The 22,632-nt window shown below is 32.9% G+C and overlaps 1 protein-coding gene across 2 annotated transcripts in view; it reads left to right on the top strand.

The window, feature by feature from the left end:
* The window catches only part of LOC143250561 (optineurin-like), a 54,644-nt gene that overhangs the window by 17,327 nt on the left and 14,685 nt on the right, over positions 1 to 22,632 (top strand). For both annotated transcript variants that reach the window (XM_076501299.1, XM_076501297.1), the window contains exons 4-10: positions 4,260 to 4,514; positions 8,890 to 8,982; positions 9,619 to 9,708; positions 10,427 to 10,689; positions 19,540 to 19,692; positions 20,259 to 20,361; positions 21,678 to 21,866. In XM_076501299.1, coding sequence (XP_076357414.1) covers positions 4,260 to 4,514; positions 8,890 to 8,982; positions 9,619 to 9,708; positions 10,427 to 10,689; positions 19,540 to 19,692; positions 20,259 to 20,361; positions 21,678 to 21,866 — 1,146 coding nt within the window. The remainder of the gene's footprint in view (positions 1 to 4,259; positions 4,515 to 8,889; positions 8,983 to 9,618; positions 9,709 to 10,426; positions 10,690 to 19,539; positions 19,693 to 20,258; positions 20,362 to 21,677; positions 21,867 to 22,632) is intronic.

Genomic DNA, 22,632 nt, shown 5'->3' with positions numbered 1-22,632 from the left:
TGGTATGAGTATTAACACTTTGCTGATAGTGTTAATACACATACCAGCCATTCTGAGACACTTTAATGAACACAATCCCCCTCTGAGGGTTGGTGCTGATATTGATGGGGAGGGGTCATTCTGTAGAGCTTATGCTTTCAGATCATAACCTTTCTCCAATTCTGGTTCTTATATTTATTTTCATACCCCTAATCAGTCTTTTACTGAGATTGATTTCTCTCTTGCTATTCTTGGAGATTTAACAGTAACCCATGGAGTAGTGACCATTTTCCTGTCATTTGGAGGGATATTTGCTATGGTCAGTGCCACCTAAACAGTGTATTTTTGTGGAAGTTGGACCAAGCTAACTGTGGCCTTCTTTCACTTCAAGATTCAGAATGTGAGGGGGGGGAGTATACGTTTCATCCCCTTTCCATGTTGCTCTCCAATGTCCAAGAAGTTGTAGATGTTGAGAGCATCACTGATACTCTCAGCAAGAGCTTTTCTCATAAATCTAGTACTTCTGTTTCTTACCCTGCCTTCTTTGGCCATCAGGTCTCAGACAGAGTAATTCTTTCCTTTTGGGCTGATCATCTCTATGACTATAATTGCCCCTTTACATTAGTGGAATTTAAGCTTGCTCTTCATCGATTTGGCAGTACGTTGGTTAGACCTGATGGCATTCATTGTGAGATGCTATGTCATCCCTATCCTACCTCTCTTGCTATTCTTCTGCTTGTTTTTAACCAGATCTGGCAGAAGGATGTTTTTCCTGATACACATTACTGGGCTATTGTCCTCTCTTTCTGTAAGCTTGGGAAGGATGTCATGAATCCCTCTAACTATTTTCCAATGGTTCAAGAAACTAAACATCTTCCTCTCACCCACCAAGTGTGGTTTACGTTGACAGTGCTCTGCCATGAACCATCTGATTCTTTAATCTCGATAAAGCTTCTAACAATATGTGGGGATATAGCATTTTACTCCTAGGGGTTTTTGTGCTCATTTATACATTTTCATCTAAAACTTTTTACTGGATAGGCAATTCCATGTCCATGTGGGTTCAACACTTTCTCATTCTTTTCAACAAGAACGTGTAGTCCCTCAGGGCTGTGTCTTGAGAGTCATACTTTTCAGTATCAAAATTAATGCTGTCACTACAAAACTTCCTTTTACTATTGCATATGGGCTCTATGCCAACAATTTTCACATCTCATGTTAGTTGTCAAACATGAGGTTTCTTGACTGAAAGTTTCAGACTGCCTTCAATCACTTGTTGAAGTGGACCATGGCAAACAGTTTTACCTTTTCTTTCTTCAAAACTGTTTGCATACAGTTTTGCTGCCAACAGGGTATACACCTTGATCCCTAGCTGTCTTGGAAATAATGTTCTTCTCATGACCTCTGAGGCAAAGTTATTGGGGCTCATATTTAAAAGTAAGCTTTCTTTCCTTGCATCAAGCAGTTACTTGTCAAGAGTGCGATGGCATTGAACATCCTCCATATCTTCTCTTCCACCTCATGAGGAGCAAACTGTTGTTCCATGATCAGGATCAATTGTGCCCTCATTCACTCCAAACTGGACTATGGATCTCTAGTCTATGGTTCTGCCAGCTTCTGGGGCCTTGTCTCTGCATTGGGGCTTTCCACTCTTCTGCAGTTAAGAGCTTGTACACTGAGTCCCATGAACTCTATCTCCATCATTCAACTTTCTTTGCAGTATGCCCATAATCTTTGATTCTTACTACATCTTTCTTGGGGTTGTCTTCCTTTCTCAGTGGGTTATGCTCTTTTGTAATAGTCTGCCAATCATCCCTTTATCCTTTGTATCAAGGTGCATCTTGCGGAGTTGGGTGTATTACTGTGTGAAGTTGCTTTCTTTACTGATCATCCAATCCTCCATGGATTAATACCATCCCCATCTGTGAGCTTTCTTTGAGACATCTTAGGAAGGTGGATACTCCCAATTGGAAGTATCATCTTTTTGTCAAACATTTTTCAAACCATCCTTCCATTCTGGTTTATATAGACAGTTAAAAAATCAGGTGACTGTTTGATCTTCCATGGTATGTTGTGACTCTGTGGTTGCTTATAGGGTCCACTCTACAGTTTGTGTGTTCACTGCGAAGTTGTGTGCCATTTCTCTTGCTCTGGATCATGTAGAGCTATGCAGTATACAGATTGTACTAGTTACAATGACCCTCTTAGCTCTCTACTGGTTCTGGAATTGTTTAGGGTTAGTTCTTGCCTTGTTCTTGTTGATATTTATAAATGACTGGTCTATTTGTATCTAGTTTTTCTTGATACCTGACCATGTCTGTATTCTCAGGAATGAGCTTGATGACATCACAGCTAAGTCTATCTTCTCTGATGCAATCAAAACCTTGCTTATTCAATAAATGGACTATGGTCCTATACCAGAGGCTTGACTCCATGCCAGTTGGTATTGAATTTGTGGTGAACAACACCTGTAACAAGTATTTCCAGATCAAACCTTCTCTTGTTCTTTAGCCCTCTTGTTTTCATAAGAATTGGAGGGAGGAAGTTGTCCTAACTAGGCTACTCATTGGTCACAGTTTTGTAACTTGTTTTCTTTTATGTGGGACTAATCTACCAATTTTGTAATTGTGATACTGAAGTCACAATTACTCATGTTTTACTATTGTGTCAGTGTTATTACCATGACCTACAGCAACATTTTAGACATGATTTTTCTATGGGTTTACCCCTTGCATTGAACAGTGTCATGGCTTGTGACACTGTACAACTTGCTTGTGATTTTAACTCTTTATGAACAATTGGCCTTTTTAATTCTATTTAACTGTTTTTTCAGAACTTTGGACACTTGTTATGCTTCATTACTATTTATTTTTACAATAATTTTACTTTAACATTTTTTTACTGGTTATTTGGCACAGATAGTCTGGTTGCTTTGCTCCAATAAATAACAAATGATCAACCAACAGAGCTATTGAATAAAAAATTAGACCCCTGCTGCTACTCCTACCTGTCACATCTTCTCTTTCAGGACTTTTTAGTAGTTCTCTATTACGTTCAATTATATATTATGTATAACCAAGAGAAATTCAAAGTTTTTATCTATCAAATGGCATACTTTACCATGCTGTATTCTGAACAGATAAGTGTGTTTCATTTGTAATACAACTTTAGTTCCAATGGGAATTGCAACTTCTAGGTGAATGAATTTGTAACAGCTGTTGTTGCATAGTTAAAAAGGCAGAAAATTGTAATTGTTAGAGAAAATTGTCTGCTTTTTGCTTGTTGTTAATGTTCTTTGGTATGTTATTTAAGTAAATAAAAAATTTAGTACATTACAACAATTAGTATAAAAGTAGGCTTAAGTTTTCTCAACAATTGACACGAAAAACAGGAGATAACGTGTTTATTCATTTTTTTTTTATGTTTATCCTTTATTTATTATTGCAAAAATAACTAAAATGTAAAAATAAAGATTATTTTTGATTGGGTTAAGATCCGATTAGGTAAAATAAATAATAACTTTTCATGGGGCATGCTCATCAGCACCTTGTAGTAACTTGTGGGTAACGTAATCCAATAGCACAATGTGAGCTTCACATGCCCCAAGTGATTTAAAAATTACAATGGTGTGGATAGTAATCAGACATAGCTCAAAGGGGAATAAAAACAGAAAATTTATTTATTAATAAATGTATACTATTACAAATATAAGGCTACTTGGATAAATTAATGTAATTTCATGTTACAATTTGAAGTCATTCTAGAAAGAAAAACAAAAAGTAATATAGATTTATTTAGATTTTTTTTCTTTTTGGCTAAGAGGTTGATCAGATTGACCACTATTATTCTGAGATTGGATAGAGAAAAAATGAAGCTATAGTTTTACTGAAGTAAAATATTTGAAATGTATTTAGAGGTTTTAGAGATTACACAAAGGAAATTTGAGATTTTTGAGATGAGGAAAAGTATTTTTGATTTTAATATAAAAATTACTTTGCACACTGACAATTCAAAATGAATAGTTACTATATTAATAGATGAATCTTTATTTTAGCTTATTAAAAATACTTTGCTAAAAAAAAAAATTTTTTTGTATATGAAAGACTGACAAATGTTGTAAAGATATACACACAATATTAGGTAATGTGATTTTATAGAAATATGTTGTTAGGAAGTGATTTTATTTTTTAATATAGCTTGACAGTAACTTCTTATTTGCAATGTATAATTCAATATTTATGGTGTATTTTGGTAAAGCAATTGATTTTCGTATTGACTAGTGTGAAGAGATTAAGTTGAAAGTTCAAGAACTTACATCAAAGATTCAGGATGCTGAAGGAGACAAACAAGCAATTTCAGCTGAATTGGAAAGACAACAAGTGATATGCATTCACTTAGAGGAACGAGTACAAGAGATGACAGGAGACTATGAGCAACTGGAAACAAATTATCAGCAACTAGAAACAGATAAACGTGAACTTACAGCTCTCAATAATGATTTACAAACCAGACTTATGAAAATGTGCTGTAAACAAGTAGGTTACAAACTAGTTTTTCATAAAATATTTGGTAAATAATCAAATTAGAAACTGATCATATAAATGTTTTGTTAATGAATGAATTATAAACTAGACTCGCTGTAAACCAGTGGGTTTGAATTAGATTCATTGAAATATGTTGTCAAGATGTAAATCACCAATAAACTGTAAACACTTGAATAACAATTTAGTCTCTGTAAATATTGAGGTAGATCTTTTTATTTTTTGTGAAAAATGTATTGTAAATAAGAGACTTCCTAACTACTTGTAGTAAAAGCCTGATGGAAACAAGCAAGTTGCACCCTAATATGTGGAAGGTACTGTAAACAACTTCTCTATAAACTAGACTCCCAAAAACATTCTGTTCGTTACTTGAAGAAAGTATTGTTTTATTGACTATGGCCTGGCCAGGCTCATTATTTTAGTCATGCCCAAAAGATTGTGTACTATGGATGTGTCCAAACAGTTTTATATCTGTAACACTTTATAGCTACATGCTTGTTAATGCAACCCAAAACTTTAGCATCCTGGGGTGTGAGTGGTGATTGACCTAGATGCTGGTGTGACACTCCTATACATATATTTAATTTAGCACACAATAGGAGTGTAAATGGTTAACAAAGCAATTATTAATGTTCTTATTGCTGTCAGTAGGGACTGGTTGTGTTGCCAACATGGATTACCAGTTTAATTAACTAACTCTTCAAGGAATGAGTGTCCAGGTGATAATCAGAATTTTCTGTTATCGTTAAAAGCTGCAGTAATCTTTTTTTTTTTTTTTGATACATTAGTGTGTAAGATTATTCATTATAAAGATAAATAAAAAATTGGCTAATAATTTGTTTTAATATAATTGAATAGTTAAATTTATTACTCCTATAATGTATTCTAATACACAAGGTGGTCAATGTTTACTTATATCAACAGAAACAACCAACACTGAGAGAAGTTAAAAACACCATTACTTATAATAGTATATAAAATCATGTAAGAAACTAGCTATGAAAGGGCTTCTAAGTTACAAACACAAAAGCAGATAAATGTAATATTTATCTTATATGGAGGAATAGCTGAGAAAAAGTGTTTTCAGGTTTTGAGTTTCTAAAACTTACATTGTTGTTTATTATAAAGTGCACTCTTGTCACTCAACATTTGTTTGTATAGTCATACAGAAATATAATTTGTATGTTATTAGTCAGTCATTCAAACAATGTTTTGAATATTGATATTCTCTTCAAGTTAGGTTTAGTTCTTTCTGGAACTTCATCTTTTTGTAGGTCCAAGAATTTTTAACATATGTTAATCTCAAGACTGTAGTAAAAACCTCTTTAGTGATTTTTCTAATTGGCAAATTTCTGTACAGAAGTTGGGTACTTAGCATCACAAAAAAGGGAAGGCTGTTTTTTCTTGTTTTATATTCTGTTGGTACAAGATATAGGTTTATATAAATAAATGTGTGTGTGTGTGTGTATATATATATTTTACTCAAAATATACATGGTTGTATTTTGAATATGATCTTAATCTGTTGTTTGTGAACTTTATGATGGGAATAGATGTGAAGGAAGGTTAAAAACTTCCATTGTTCACTAATAATTCTCTGCCTTTGTAAAATCATTTTTAAATCAATGAAATAATCATTTGTAGATGTATAAAACTGTGAAGAGTTTTTTTTTTTTTTTTTTAGCTTTCAGTTTATTTCAGGCAGCTAAGTTGACTGTAACATATATCACATTTCTTCATCTTAATTTACTTTGTGGCAAAACATTTTCACACAATTAAAGTTGTTTTTTTTGTATACAGTTTACAAATGTTATTATAAAAAAATTTACCCAAAATCCTTTTATTACTGCATTGCTGTTAATTCCCATGAAATTACATTTTTATTCTATGCTTCTATTTATGCATTATGATAATTAAAAAAATCTGTATTTAATAAATTATGTATGTTGTATTTTAAAATACATATAAAACCTAAAGATGCTATTAAATTTTCAAACAATGTAATCATTTTTTTTTTTATCAAACGTTTTATTTTTCAAGTTTTGTGTAACTTGCTCTAAGTATGCATAATAATGTTTTTTATTGTGTCAAGGTATCTGTCAGGTTATATACCATTTAAGAATTATTACATTCTTTTTAATATGATATTTAAAGGTCATAAACATATGCTAATCCCTTACTTATGAAGCTTGTCTGTTTTCTCCTTGTGAGAAAGCAAGTCTATCCTAAAGAATGATACAATTACCTTTACAAACTGATAAAAGTCATTGATTATTCCAAGTAACATAGACAGGGATTTTCTGTTGCATTTGGAATATTACATTTAACTTTTTGTCTGATAGAAAAGTGTGGTATTTTTCTATTTAGCATTTCTTGAATTTTTATTTTTGTGGAATCTTTTGTCTTGCTGATATTAGCATACCTGAATACCACAGACTAGCTAATAAATAAGATTTTGGATATATTATTTTAGAGTTTTTTCTGCATAGGTTTTTTATTTTCCATTTCGCACACTGGTACTGTAAATCTGTTAATTAATTGAGATCGTGCAAGGTGTCTTTGTAAGATAGCACAGAACTTATGGATGAGAGGAGAGGCTAACATAAAGTGAAGACCAGGAGAAACACTCTCTTAGACATTACTCTTTAGAGAGTAATGTATTTCTCATAAACTGTCACAGTTATCACTCCTCTTCTCTAACAACACACAGATCAAAAGATGTGTTGGGAAGAATTGGAAAAGCAATAGAAATATGCTACAATTAGTAACTAAAATCATGTTTTTCAAAGAAATTAATTTTTATATCTAATGCATACTAACAGATGTTTTTGTGTTGCATAAGTAAGATATGTATAATTTATATATTAATTTATTTAACACTGTTGGCCACTATATAGTGGCCCGGCATGACCAAGTGGATTAAGGCGTGCGACTCGTAATCTGAGGGTCACGGGTTCACATCCCCGTCGCGCTAAACGTGCTTGCCCTTTCAGCCGTGGGGGCGTTATAATGTGACAGTCAATCCCACTATTCGTTGGTAAAAGAGTAGCCCAAGAGTGGGTGGTGGATGGTGACGACTAGCTGCCTTCCCTCTTGTCTTACACTGCTAAATTTGGGACGGCTAGCACAGATAGCCCTCGAGTAGCTTTGTTCGAAATTAAAAAAAACAAACAAACACTATTTAGTATGCCGAATGTCATTACCTTTCTGTTTTGTTTATTTTATATTAATATATGTTCATCATAAAGATTGTTTTGCATTGTTAGCTTTATATATGCATTTAAGATTAGCCCAAATCTCTTTAGTTGGCCATACCTTGAGGAATTATCAGGAAAATGGCCAAACATATTTCTCACAGTAAGGGCAGTAACTGACAAAATAGTGATTTCTAATTTGTCTTAGCAGAAAATATGAGAAGGTTGAATTTAATTAACTACACTTACTGATGGATTGAGTTTTTGGTTTAGGTTTAACAACACAGCTTGCTCTGTTCACTTTTGTAACTAAAGTGCTTATATTTTCAAATGTTGTGTACAAGACTACATGTTGTGAAGAATATGATACTTCTCATATGAAAACTTAAGAGTAGTATTTTGGTTTTGTTAACTATTTGATTCTGCACAGTTAATATGTTAATTACACTTTTTCTAAAGTACTAATGTGTTTGGAATACTGATTTATGTACTGCAGTTATATACATAAAACTTTGTTTTATACTATTGCTGATGTTTTAATAGACCACAGAGTAACGTCATAACAATATGTTTTCTTCAGGTGTGAAAAACATAATTTATTGATTTTCCTCTGAAATAATCTAAAACATTGTATCTTGTAATATTTGAAGTATGTACAGTCAGAAAATCTGTGAAAGTAAACTTGTGTACTGTAAAAACCTGATGAGAAATTTTTATATTTTATTTTATACCTTCATTGCCTTGGTTATTTATTTATAACACCTATAACATTTGTGATTCTTGTAACTCGCTTAACACTCAGACGATAGTCTCTCCTAGTATGTTGTAAACAGATAGGCTACATATGAAATGAAATTTGTTGAAATTTATAAATTAGCCTTATAATGTGAGTAAATTACTAACATTTTATATAACAAAATGAAAACTTTTTATAACTGTTCACAGGAGTGATATAAAAAAGTATTTTAGTTATTGTATGCAGTTTGTATTGTGAAGCTTTTCTTTTTAAAATACAGTTTTAACTAAGGTTGTTACAGTGTCTCCAAAGTAGCAAGTGTATGTACTTCAAGATTACCTTTTCATGTGATTATTTTCATTTTAAATAGGTTTCATTCTGATTCTGGAGTAAAATATAATAGGAAGTGTTTTTCACACAACACTAATCTTTCTTTATAGGGAGTAGAAAATGAGTCTTATCCAATAGTTACAGAAGAACATGGCTACACAGTAGTTCATCCATATTCATCGGTTGCTAGTGTAGAAAATGACGTAAGTAGTTAAGTACTAGTGTAGCATCTAACTATGTAAGTCAGTAAGTTTATTCATAACATCTAAAGATGTAAAATCTCAAGTAAGATGGAAGTAAATATGTAATGGTGTAAATTCTCAATAAGTAGACAATTCAAGAAAAATGTAAATGATTAAGTATTGGTATAACATCTAACTGTGCAAGTAGATACATTTTTGTGACATCTCAATGGGTAAAGAGGTTAAGTAAAATGTGAATAGTTAAGTACTGATGCAATAGATGAATTTTATATATAAAATATTTATAACAGTTAAGGTACTCTAACTGATGAATTGGGGCATTTTAATCATTAATTTTTTAATGCCATTGTTCACTTGTAGCTTAATTATTATATAAAATTAGTTACATTGTTTACTGGATTAATTTGTTATTCCAATATATTGTTGACATAGTGTAAGTAGTGTAAATAGACAAGCACTAGTGTATTATGATGTGTGTATGCAAGTGATTGTAACATAAAGAAACAGATAAGCTTAAACACTCGTAACATGATGTAACTACGTAGCATTTAGTGTGGAAAGTGAGAGAAACCGTTTGAAGTTAATTCCAGCTTCTATAGATCAATAAAGTTTGAATTTGTGAACGACTTTCTTTAGACTAGTATACAGGGAGCTTTGCTTCGACTTCATGAAGAACAAGCTAAGAATGCTCGACTGACACAACAACTGGCAGAAGAACAATTGCAAGTAGGTAAAAGATTTTCTTGTGCATACAATAGTTACTCATATTTCATTAAAAAAAATCACAGAATGACTTTTTTCATCATTTCACTGTTGGAACATACTTTAATGATATTTTGAAAGAAAAGTAATTTAATATGCATTCATAATTTAATTTAACTGTTTGTTGGTGATGATTCAACATGTTTTCCTTGATTCTCTAGTTGACCTAGTTTTTACATCTGTAAAAAATTTGCAAACATAAAATTTTTTTTTTATATAGATTTAAGAAAAGGAGCAAATGTACTTTTCACTAATACTTCATTTATTAATGACCTTGGTTTCACCAGTGAAGGCATCATCATATAACTGACGACATATCTGTGAAAGATAGAACTGCCTTTCTTCTTATCTCAATTTTGTTATTATGGCACTTCACATTCTGACACTTTCACAATAAATTATATTCAAATTTTATTGTTGCTTAAGATCTAAGCTACACTGCTGTGAATGACATTTTCTTGACTTTATATTAAGGTGTAAATGGTTTTGTTTTATTGTAATGTGAACTGCAGTTTATTAGGTGGTAATACTGTGATGACATAGCTGCATCTTGCATGTATTAATATTTTGGTGATATTGTTTGAATTTGTCAAGAGTTTCATCTTAATGTTAGTATGTATATTTGAGTTTGGCACAGTAGATGTCTGTGTATTCTCAGTTATATTTCACTGATGTATTTCAGGTTCTACAGATGAAAAAAACTCTCCAAGAGAAAGACAGTTTGCTGCAGCAGTTTGAGAAACAACTTCATATGAACAATACAGGTTGCCCTGCTAGTGAGAATCTTGCCCTCCCTCCACCTGGTCAACCTTGTGGTTACAAAGTCATTATGTCCTCATCTAACCCATCCAGTAAGACTTACCAACAAGGAAGTCGTCAGCTACTACTGGTATGTGGTCAGAAGATGGACATGGCAAATTCAGTTCTGGAGAAATCGGGAGCTAGGTGGGTTTAGAATATTAATGTATAATTACACTAAGTAATACAAATTTTGTTCCTGGATTGTATGTGTTATTTCTTAATTGCTCATGTTGTAAAAGTACAGAAAATAGCCATTATTCCCTTCAAACTTTGCTTTTGTGACCTGGATAATGAATTTAGAAATTAACCTATTTTCTATGTAAAAAAGGGGAAAATTTGCACATTTTTATTCACATAAGATCTGAATAAAACAACATATCAATCAAGATTTACATGTACTTATACTAAAGTTACACAAAAATGTTTTGAAGTGAGTAGTTTTTTGAGATTTACGACTGTAATGTAAATCACTTTCACATATCAGCCCCCAAATATAGTTTGCCGTCATGTTTTTCGTTATGCGCTCCTTGGTAGTGGTGTTCAAAGTCCAGGATATCTTGATGAGTGAAGAAGCTTGAAAAAATGTTGGTGATGCTTCCTCTGACTTGCAACATGCACACTTTTATCCAATAAGTCCCACTCCTTGAACCTAGATGTCAAAAGCTCTGCATTCGACTTTGTTAGACCAAGATCTCTGATCACACCACTGTGGTCTCTTTGGTTGGGGTAATATGGATTTCTCTCATCAGCTGCACCTCTGAAATTGTAATCTGGATCTTCAACGTCTATTTCCTCTTTTGATATGCTGCTCTCTTCTGAGATTGGCTGCTTTCTCTCTGTTGGAATGGGTACATGGAGCTCAGGGCAGTGTGGCACTGGGACAATAGATGATGAAAGGTCCGGATATATGATAGCAGATTCATTCTTGTCAGTCCGACATTTGGACGGGTTCACCATGCAGAAGTAGCAATTGTTTGAGGGGTCAGTAAGTTCATGCTACATTCTTGGAATAGAGAACTTCATGGCTCTCTTTTCCCCTCTGTGTCATCCTCCGGAAGAGCAAAATAAAAGTGTTTATTATGTAAGAGGTTCATGCAAAATATTTTGCGATATTTTCCTGTAAATTTCCAACAGTATAGAAAAAATAAATTTAAAATATTTAAATTTTAAAAGGTTTAAAATTTGTATAATATAAAATCTTGCTATTCAAGCAAGCAAAAATTGTCTGTCTTACCTTCTAGAGTTTTTTTGCAATGCTCTTAGGTAAATTGAGGTGCCCAGCGTTTGTTTTGATCCCTGACAGGCATGCCAAAATATGCCTTGTAGGCTTTACATATTTTAGCAGATACTGTCGCAAAGTACCTTTTGCTCTTATCTTGATAAATTTGCCACATGCATAGCAGAATGCATCTGGAGAATACTTGCAGCTTCTTGATGCCATTTCTGATAAAATGATATAGTTCTCTGTTCACTTGGGCAGCTAGAACTAAACTGAAGTGGTGAGTGATGGGCCCCTGTATATATTACTGTGGAAAGTTCTAGAAAATTCTTGTTAAGTTCTACAACATTCTTAAATTCTTGAAAGTGCAAGAAAATTCTCTATTAACTATTCGGCACTGAATCTACCTGGAATGTTCTGGAAGATGTGTAAATTTTGAAAATTTCATTACCAAAGTCACAAAAGCAAAGTTTGAAGAGAAAAATAGGTCTTTTCCATTTACTTTAGGCATAAGCAATTAGGAAATAACAAAAAAAGTAAAGATTTTGTTACATAGTGTGATATAATAGATAATATTGGACCAATATTAGAAACAGTGATTGACAATAATGTATTATATTTTACAGCACAAAAAATGATTATGACTCTACATATCAAGATAAACACATAGATTAAAAAATTATTTTCGAAATCTATTGTACTTTTGTCATTTAAAGCAACAAAATTAAACTGAAGCCATAAGAAGCAAAGAAAAAAGGACAATGGTACTGCTTATTCTTAAATGAAGTAAAGATATTTCTTTCAGTAAAAAGGAAACATAAGATGTAACTGTAAATAAAGAAAAAATCAACAACTCAAATACCTCTCTAGACTTCACTAAACTTGCAATCAAGTTTGAATTTGAACCTTTTAGTGCCTGTGATTAGTTCTTACCTTTTTATAATAGTAGCTATCTCGTATTCTTTTACATGATAAATTTTTTTGTGTTATTATGATTTCTACAACATGGCATATTTTGCATATTGGTCTGCTCTCAACACCATTTTGAATCTCAAAACAGTATAAAACTGAAATGGAAGATTTTATTTAACTAGAAAATTGCTGCTAGTAGTACTTTACCCTGCATTTGCAATCATCTTAATGTTCTTATTTTGGGTGTGATAATGTATACATGTTTTTATTACAGTATGAATGTTAAAAGTTAAATACACATTCAAATAAATTTAAGGAACAGATGGAATAAAAGGAATATTTTGATTTCAAAGTTAAATATTATCATTTATGGTGTCTCAGTAATTCTGTTTATTGTGTTATTTTATTACTGTAATTTCTGGACTACAGTATTTTTGAGTTTATTGTCTCTATCCCAATACCAGAATTAATACATATGATTATATATGTATGAGATTCATACCTACTTCTGTGTAAATGTACATTATCACAGGTTATTATATAAATGTAAGATTGCTATGTGGTATTATGAACTTAGTGATTGTTGTATGTATGTGATTATATAAGATTACTTAGATGGGGTATTGTTGTACATTTTTGTAATTGTGTAAAATCATTTACATGTAAGATTTGTATGTTTATGTAATTATATAGGATTATTTACATTTTAAATAATATTTTCTGATTAGATTAAGCTGTGTACTTGTAGTAAAACTCAAAACCAACCTTGCCATCAATATAACTAATTATATATACTTTTTACTTTTCTACTTATAAAAGTTACAGTTCATTGTTTCATCGGTTGAGTACTCTCACCAGTAAAATTATATTTGACTGTAATCCCTATAATATCTTGTGAAATTAAGCCAGCTTTGGAGATTTAGGTTAGTCTTAAATAGATATGTTAAGCTAACAATGCAAAACAATCTTAGTAATAAAATTACAGTGATAAGTAATGAATAATAATAAAAAGTAATGACATTTGGTGTGCTAACTAGTATAACCAGTATTGTTACCCCATCAACCTTATGATCACACCATGCTTCACTTGGAAGTACATTACATAACTTTCAAGAAATATCTTTACAAAAATGAAACTATTGGATAACATTGTTTGAAATTTGACAGTATGTAGTTTCAGAAAACTAAAATATTTAATTTTGATTTTTTTACTATTCCTGCTAAAACATTGTTATTCTGAAATGGACATACTCCACTCACACAAGAAAGCTATCTAGGTCATTGTCTACTCTTTAAGCATTGCTGACAGTTTGTAGTAAGCAATGTACCAGTCTTTATACCCCACCAGATTTGCACCATTTCTGAACATACCTGTATCATGCAACTATTCTCCACTGATAGTATTGTGCCATCTATAATGGTGCAGCTAGCTCCTTCTGCTATTCCTGCTCAATCCTTGCTTTCTTGATTAGCATGATGCATTTTACACACAGGTTTTTAATTTTCCTGAGTGTGACAACAATTTTTGATTGTGCTTTATTGTTGCTTCCAGTGAAGTTTATTCAATAATTCCTAATTTTCACATTTGATTTTACTTGTCTTCTTGACTGTTGGTATGTTTACAGCATCCCTAAAGCAAATCAATCTTTTAGTCCTTTTTGTTTTTTAATAGAATCTTGATCAAGGTTCTGTTGTAATACCCAAATACTGGCAGTTTGGTTTTCAGTATGTAACCTTTTTAGCTTTAGCAATGAATTCATTCCATCAGGACAGGATTGGATTCAACTTTAGGTCTTCCCTCCAATTCATGTATTACTCAGGATACTAAATATTATTTGTTCTAACTCATTGTTAGGTCCTATTGGTAGCATCAGATTGGCAGCTACACCTTGGTTTCTACTTTTGTGGTACTGTCAAGCATTTCCACCTTCCTCTTCCACTCCTTAGTCTAGTTCTGTGGAGGCAGCCATGATCTGACATGGTACTTCTTATACTTGTTGTTAACACCTGTTTGAGTTTCATTTTCCCTGTATCACCCTTATCCAGGAGATTGATTTTTCGTTGATACTAACTTTTAGACGTAGGAGTGATTTGCATTCACTCGCATATATATATATCTTGCAGTCCAGTTGCCCTAACTACCAGTGTTGGATTTATGAACCAGGGTCCTGTTCCAACCCCAAGCAATGAAACCTTGACTATCTGGTTGGAGCCTGGCCAAAAGTGATAATAAATCCTGTAAAGTTCCACCCACAGTACTCGATTAAGTTCTGGATGTAGTGTGGTTTCCCCACTAGGGTGCCAGCCCCTCCATCTTATCTTATCTTTAGTTGTGGTGTGATAAGTACATTTTGGAAGTTAACATTTTCTTAACTTGAAAATGTATTTCCAATGATGTTACCCATTGTTAGAGTCTGAGTCAGTCTTGAAAAAGTGACAATATTATCTGAATGTGATGTTTTCATGCAGTACCAGAATAGAGGTTCATTGACATTAGGTGGAGAGAATCACAAGACAATATTGCCAAGGATTAAATGAGGCATAAAAGACTGGAGCAAGCAAGAAAAATTCAGTTCAATGCTTAGATGAGCAAAAGAAGAAATACTGGCAGTCAAGTAATAGCTGCAATGTGAGAGTTGTTAAGTATTTATTAAATTGAAAATATTAACTTCCATAGTACATATTTTCTAATTTTTAAACTAAATATTAAAGCTTTGAATATTAGAAAGTTAAATATCAATATGGAAACTTAAAATATTTTGAAGCTCTTTATGATATAATTTTCAATACATCAATACTTTGGTGTCATTGCAGTCCCCATCAGTACTGATTGGTAAGTGTAATTCTAAGGGTTAAGTGTTAGAGCTTCTTAATAGAACACAAGCTTATGGAAATTTTTGTAGTTTATACATGCATTAGACTCTGATTATAGAATTCAAGCTCATATTTAAGAGTACTTTGTCAGGATTAGTTTTACGATTGCATAACACAAGTTTATATTAAAAAGATTATTTTGGAATTGTTAGATTTTTTGATAAATCAGAAGATTGTATCAAAAATGGTATTTTGTAAGTATTACATGTTTTTGATAGAACACAAGCTTATATAAGAGTAAAAATTTGTAAGTTGTAAAGCATAAGCTTACAACAGCAATGGTACAGTTACAACAGAAAGTGTTCGTACCCCTGTGTCCCAAGTGGTTTTTTGCTCATAACTTATAAAGTATCACGAGTAGGCAAATAGACGTACGGTATATTATAAATATTATACTAACACACACCTACATAAATTTGTATGTAAATTAAACAAATAAACTGTTTATAAACAAATGACCAAAATAGGAGGAGCAGAAAGTGTACATACAGTTCAGAATATGTGAAAAAAACTGATATTCCTGTAAAAAAAATTGTTTAGTTTGGCGAACAAACTACATTATACCATTCCAGAACTAGATACTGGATTCATAATTATTGGAATTTAGCCAGCAAAAAATGTACTTCCGGCACTTTAGCGCTGTCTCCGTCATTATCTGCTTGGTCATCGTGGTGAACAGGAAACAACTGTCCAGTGATTTAAAAAAACGAATTGTAAAATACAAGTCTTGTGTGTCTCTTTCCGGTATTTCTTCACAACTTAATGTGTCAGAATCTACTGTTCAAAGCATAATTGCCAAGTTTAAGCTTACAGAATCAACTGCTAACCTCCTTCGTTCCGGACACCCCACCAAAATTCCAGTGAGAACCAAGAGGAAGGTTCTCTGAGAAGTTAGTAGGAACCCTTGTTTAACACATAATGACATACAGAAACTGGGGTTGAAGTAAGCACCTCTACAGTTATGAAGATGTTGCGCTCTTCTGGGTTCAAAGCATGCTGCCCTCGTAGAACTCCATATTTAAAGCCTGTTCATTTAGAAGCACGATTGAGATATGCAAGAAAGCATGTAGATAAACCCTTTACCTATTGGAAGAGTACTCTTTGGTCAGATGAGACTAACATGGAGCTTTTCGGCGACAATGATGTTCGCAATATTTTCCATAAGAAGAGGGAACAAAATCTTCCAAAGAACACCATCCCTACAGTTAAACATGGAGGTGGCTTGATCATGCTATGGGGTTCCTTCAGCTCTTCTTGTGTAGGCAGCCTTCACCACGTCAACAGAATCATGAAAAAAGAAGAATGCTTTGATATATTAGGCACATGTATCAAGAATGATGCTTGGAACTTGCAGCTTGGGCGTCGTTGGATCTTCCAGTATGACAATGACCCCAAGCACACATTGAAATATGTGCAATCCTGGTTGCAGAGGAACCTTATAAGCATTCTGGAGTGGCCATTGCAGTCACCCAATCTCAACCCAATTGAAAACATTTGCCATGAGTTGAAGACCAAGGTTCATCAGCATCATCCGAAAAACTTGCAAGACTTGGAGGCCTTCTGTAAAAAAGAATGGAAGAAAATATCAATCGAGTACTGTCAAACAATAATGGAGGGCTATGAAGAGAGATTGCACCAAGTAATTCACCTGAAAGGCTACACAACTGACCATTAAAGTAGACGCACGAACACTTTCTGCCATTCCTATGTTTGGTTATTTCTTTATAAACAATTTATTTGTCATTTAATTTGCATAAATATTTATGTAGATGTGTGTTAGTATAATATTTATAAGATATTCTACTTCTATTAGCCTAATCTTGATACTTTTTAAGTTATGAGCAAAAAACCACTCGGTATGCAGGGGTACGAACACTTTCTGTCGTAACTGTATTTGGAAAAGAATCGGACAGTACAACATATTTGCAGTACAAAAGATTATGATAAAATTCCATGGATTTTTGTATCATACTAACCTCAACTCATAAACTTAGCTATTCCTCAGCTATTTGTTTATGCATGCCATAAGCTTTCCACTCCCTCACCCCACTAAAATTTAATGATTTTATTATGTCTGTCATGTAAACCAATGTGCATCACTTCTCCACCAATAGGAGCGTGACATACATGATGCATGTGACTCCCTGTGTACATCTGTACTGAACTATCACTTCTCGTTTTGGCAGTGCTTGTACTTGGGCATTACTTTTCATTTTGTTTAAAATTTCAAATTCGTTTTTACTATACTCTCAAAATGGTTTTCATTTATTACACTTCTAGTTCTAATATGACTTTTTTTTTTTACTTTAATACCAGTTTATTCTAGTTGCATTGTTATTTATGTTTTTATTTCTTAATTGACTCTTTCTTATTATGAATTCCAAAGTTTGTTACCACTTCAGGTATCAAACCTACAACTAGCACTATGTCTCAGGCCTCAGATACTGGCAACCTAGTGGAGGATATATTTGAATTTATTTGCCAGGAGATTGAACATTACATGGGCCAGCCTCTGTCTTCAGACCTTGCCCCACCTCCTACCAAACTTGCTAAGCCTGTTCAGGCTGACAAGGACTCAGGTCTCCTGTTTCTACCTCCTGATTTTGCTGTGCTTTCCCATTCTCTGTTTGAAGACTTAGTTAGGCATGTCATTTTTTCTGGATTTCATTTTTAGGGTATGGAACATTTTATCACTTTCCTCTATTTCCTGTGAACCACATGACCAATCTTCCCATCCCTATTTGGTTTTCTCCCTCCCCAGATAATCGGGTCCATCCTGATAAATTTATTTCACAATTAAATAATGGGATTAGTATGCCCTGCTTTCCCCCCTTTTTAATGTTCCATCTTGCCCATTTCAGGTGTGGTCCCCAAATCTCCCATAACTTTGACTTATACTTAACAAATCTCCCATAACTTTGACCTATACTTAATATTCCTGCCTTCATCTTACCCTTGCAACCTTATTTAAGGTATCTTTCTGCCATCTATCTTCTCTGCACTGAAATCCTGAGTGTTTTCTGGAGACATCCTCTCTTCTTTCCTCCATGTTTACTCATTTGTCATATTTGACCCTGGCTTTACACACACAGTTTCACTCTTATTGAGACCTTCTCGGTCATGATGCAACCTTAACTCGTGTCCATTTACCATCATCTTATGTTCAGGATTTACATATGTCTGTACCTAATATATTCATTTCCCATTATTTACACCATATCACTATTTCTTCTTCACCAAGTTTTTGTCTTCCACCTGTGGCTATTCTTTGGGCTTCTATGGGACTTTGGCTAGGTAAGGTTACACTCTTACTTTTTTCTTTCAGGGGCCCTTGCTTCCTTTCCTCATTATATGTAACACGTTCTGTGGTAAATGGTGCCTGACCAGGTGTTCTTCAACTTGAGGTTTGCATTGTATAGCCATGTTGACATGTGCCTTTCTCTTTCAGGGCTCTGCAACGCTCACTACTTCTGTCATTCCCTCACACTATTTCTACACCTAATCAGTGTAGGATTTTAGCTAATTTTGTGAGTTGAGGCAAGTACCATATTGGAAGTTATAATTTTCTTATACTGGAAATGTATTTCCTATAGGTACTTCCTCTCACAACTTCCACTCTTCCTCCTCACTTTCCTCTATTGCTTTCATCTACTAAATCTTGAAGTAATAGTTTGTTAGTAGCATATGTCATCTTCCTATTAGTGACGAAGTGACACTTTTTGGTTTGAATGAGAGACGTTGAAATCATCTGGTTCCATTGGGGGTAGTGGGGAGCAGAAGACTTCTAGCATGCATAAAGAATCATTCAGCATATTGAGGGCAGCACTGGGCAGTAACAGATAATTTTGTTAGTGAAGGGAAGTACTTATCAGAAATACTTTTACTGCGTTACAAAATTTATAACTTTTGGTTAGAGAAAGTATTTCATGAATAAATTAATACAATATATTTTTAGTAGTCTGGTAATCATCTGAAGTTGTGTTGTGTAGGAGTGCAGACTTAGACAGTTTACTGAGTGTATCTCAGCACAGATTACAGAACTTGGACATCTATAGCTCATCTGATATAGAGCAGCTAAAACAAGAAATAGCTAAACTACAGGTCAAGTTTGAGGAAGAAAGAAACTTTAGAAGTGAAGATAGGTGAGTTATTTAAAATTATTCATATACAAGTGTTACTAAATGTAGAATGTTTATAATTGTTTATTATTTATTCTTGGACTATATTGTAACTAAATAGAAAAAACTTTTAACATTTTTCTTAAATATAGTTTGTTAATGTAATAAAAATGTAAGTTAGAATTGTCTTATTCTGCTTCCAGTCAACTGCTCATTCTGCATTTGTATGAATACATTCATTTTAAATGTTATTTTCTTTAACTTATGTGAATGTATCTTCTCTAAATGCTACTCCCTTTAATTCATATAATATTTCAGTGTTTAAATGTTAGTATCCTTGATATTTTGATGGCTGATTGTTACTCAAATTTATGATTTACTTTTCATCACTTGAGCTTTGGGAGTAATCCTGATTTACAAGGATCATTTGTAGTTTCAGTTAAAATTCAACCAATATTTTACCATAAATGGCCAAGTTTTATTAATTTTGAACAGCTTTTTCAATTTCTGTATTTTGAGAGTAACAAATACATATTTTTATTCAAGTTAATTTGAACGATGATATTTTTATCTGGTATGTTTTTGTTTAGGAAGCAACTTCTTGAAGTGCAACAACAGTTTACACAACTATTTGATGATTATCAAGACCTCTTGCAATCTGTTGAATCTCACCAAAAGGAACAAAAGGATTTGGTTAGCTAACTTAGAACTATTGGCTTTGAATATTTAAAATATAAAGAAATTTTTAAAATTAAATCTGTATTGAATTTTTCATATGTTCTCTTTGCAGAGTGAAGCAGAAGTTAAATACAACTCTATGTCACAAAACCTAACATGTAATTGGTGCAGTTACACTAATGAAGACCAAATAAAACTAATGTGATTTATTGTTTTCCAGAGTAAGGTGGTAGAAATTTGTTATAAATGGAGAAAATATGTAGCCACTTTGTCACATCCTGTACAAGTGTAATCTTCTTTACTAAATTTCCTTTCACTTCTTGTTGGTTGTCTTAACAGAACATTTGAGTATGTTATATTTAAACAATTTTAACTAGGCAGAAATTCACATGGTAATCACAGCCAGTGCAACAGCATGCACCAGAGCTGCATTTTTTACATTGTTTGGCTTTTCATAGGTAATTTGATGCCAACAAAAATTAATTGCTTTTTGAAAGGGTAGGTAGAAACTCTTTCTCAACCAAAATATTTATATACTCAAATATTAAAAATGTGTTCAGATCATGGATGTAAAATTTACATGAAAAACAAAAATGTAGATCAATTTTGGGATCCAGGATCATCCAGACAGAGACTGTGGTAAGTGTATTGTGGCATATTGTAACGGATGAGAATCCACAAATATAAAGGTCAGTGGCAAAAACTATCTACCTGCACTCGGCAACAGTAGCAAAAAATCAAGGATCTCTGTCTGAAAATCAGGTCTACGGGTGTAGGTTTCCCAAAATAAGAAATTTAGTCGTATCTTCTGTTCAAACATCACATACCTTAACTAGCTGGAGAATTAAACAAGTATATTTGTTTTTTATGTAAACATGTGCTGGTCAAGTTACTAGATGAATGCCTATGGATTTCGATGAGATCAAAGTGTTGAGACAGGCACTGAAAACCATAGTATTCATTCACTAAACAAACTATAGACAGCCTGAAGGATTTGGGGGTGGGTGCGCTTTGGACATAACAATTTTACACTGCAGCCTTTTGCAATGTAAAACACATTTTAGAGTTATTGTGAAGATGCATGGTCATGAGGTAGAGTGTGACCACAAGTGGCAACATGAAATGTAAAGAATTTCTACCAAATGCTCTAAATAACAGTGCTGTGAGTGATGGTGTTTTAGGTGACTTCTGTCAAAGTTACTAGTTTTGTTAATTGATTTTTGAAAGGATGTAAAATGTTATGAATACCTTGATTAATTTGCCAGATAAGTAAGAGCATAATTTCTGTGATTTTATTGATATATGTTTAAATGTTACTTGTGTGCACACAGGGTGCAGAAGGAGAAGCTTGGATTGAGCTGGAGAAAAGAAAACATCAGGAAGAATCAGATGCAATAACTGCTAAACTTGTTCACACAGAAGAGTTGCTGGCTAACCAAAAGAAAGAAACCATGAAGATAAAATCAGAAATAGAACAGATGAAGAGTCAGGTTGAAAAGTTGCCCATTTTAGAAGCTCAAGTATGTAGGTCATTAATGTTTTTTAAATTTTGAACATATATATATAACTTTTATTCATAAGCTTAATGCACATAAAATATTATAAATTGGCACTAACTGTTGGAGATGGAAGCTAATGTTGTAACATTTCTTTTTTGATTTGATTCACAGTACTTTTGGGAGAAAGTACAAGTCTGACTTTATCAAAAATTTCAGTTGTGTTGATCAATGAATAGATAATTCCTTCCACTAGTACATTTTTATGCTCATTCACTGTTAGCTGAACATTTATTTGTAATGTGAGGATGGAGTGAAATTCTCAATAAAAAAAAAGTACTCAGTTGGGTGAAGTGGGCCTGTTTTTTGAAACACAAAAACAAGAGTTATTTAAAAATATAAAAAAACAAATGACAAAACAACTCGTAAGTACCAGTACCACCTTAAAAAATAATTTCTAATGCTTAGTACCAGTGAGTACTAGCAGAATTTCATCCTTGGCATAAGATATTCTTTTTTGTGTGCTTTTCCAGAACTTTTCATTCTTCACATGAATGTGTTTTAGAGCATGAAATGATATGGGACTGTTTCCTAGTAGCATTTAACCCTTTTGTAATGGACTCAATATAAAATACACAAGTTTGTATGTGTATTTTGAACACTTTAGACATTTATACTATAACTTTTACTGCTGTATTTCTTTTTTCACAACATTTGGTACTTTTGTTAATGATTCCAAGTCTTTTGTACAAAAAAAACTTCAGATTTTTTTCATGAAGTACTTTTACTG

This window comes from Tachypleus tridentatus, chromosome 5, assembly GCF_004210375.1.
Source record: "Tachypleus tridentatus isolate NWPU-2018 chromosome 5, ASM421037v1, whole genome shotgun sequence".
Taxonomy (NCBI): Eukaryota; Metazoa; Arthropoda; class Merostomata; order Xiphosura; family Limulidae; genus Tachypleus; species Tachypleus tridentatus.
Note: the sequence above shows the minus strand (reverse complement) of the source record. Positions and strands in the feature narration are given on the sequence as shown.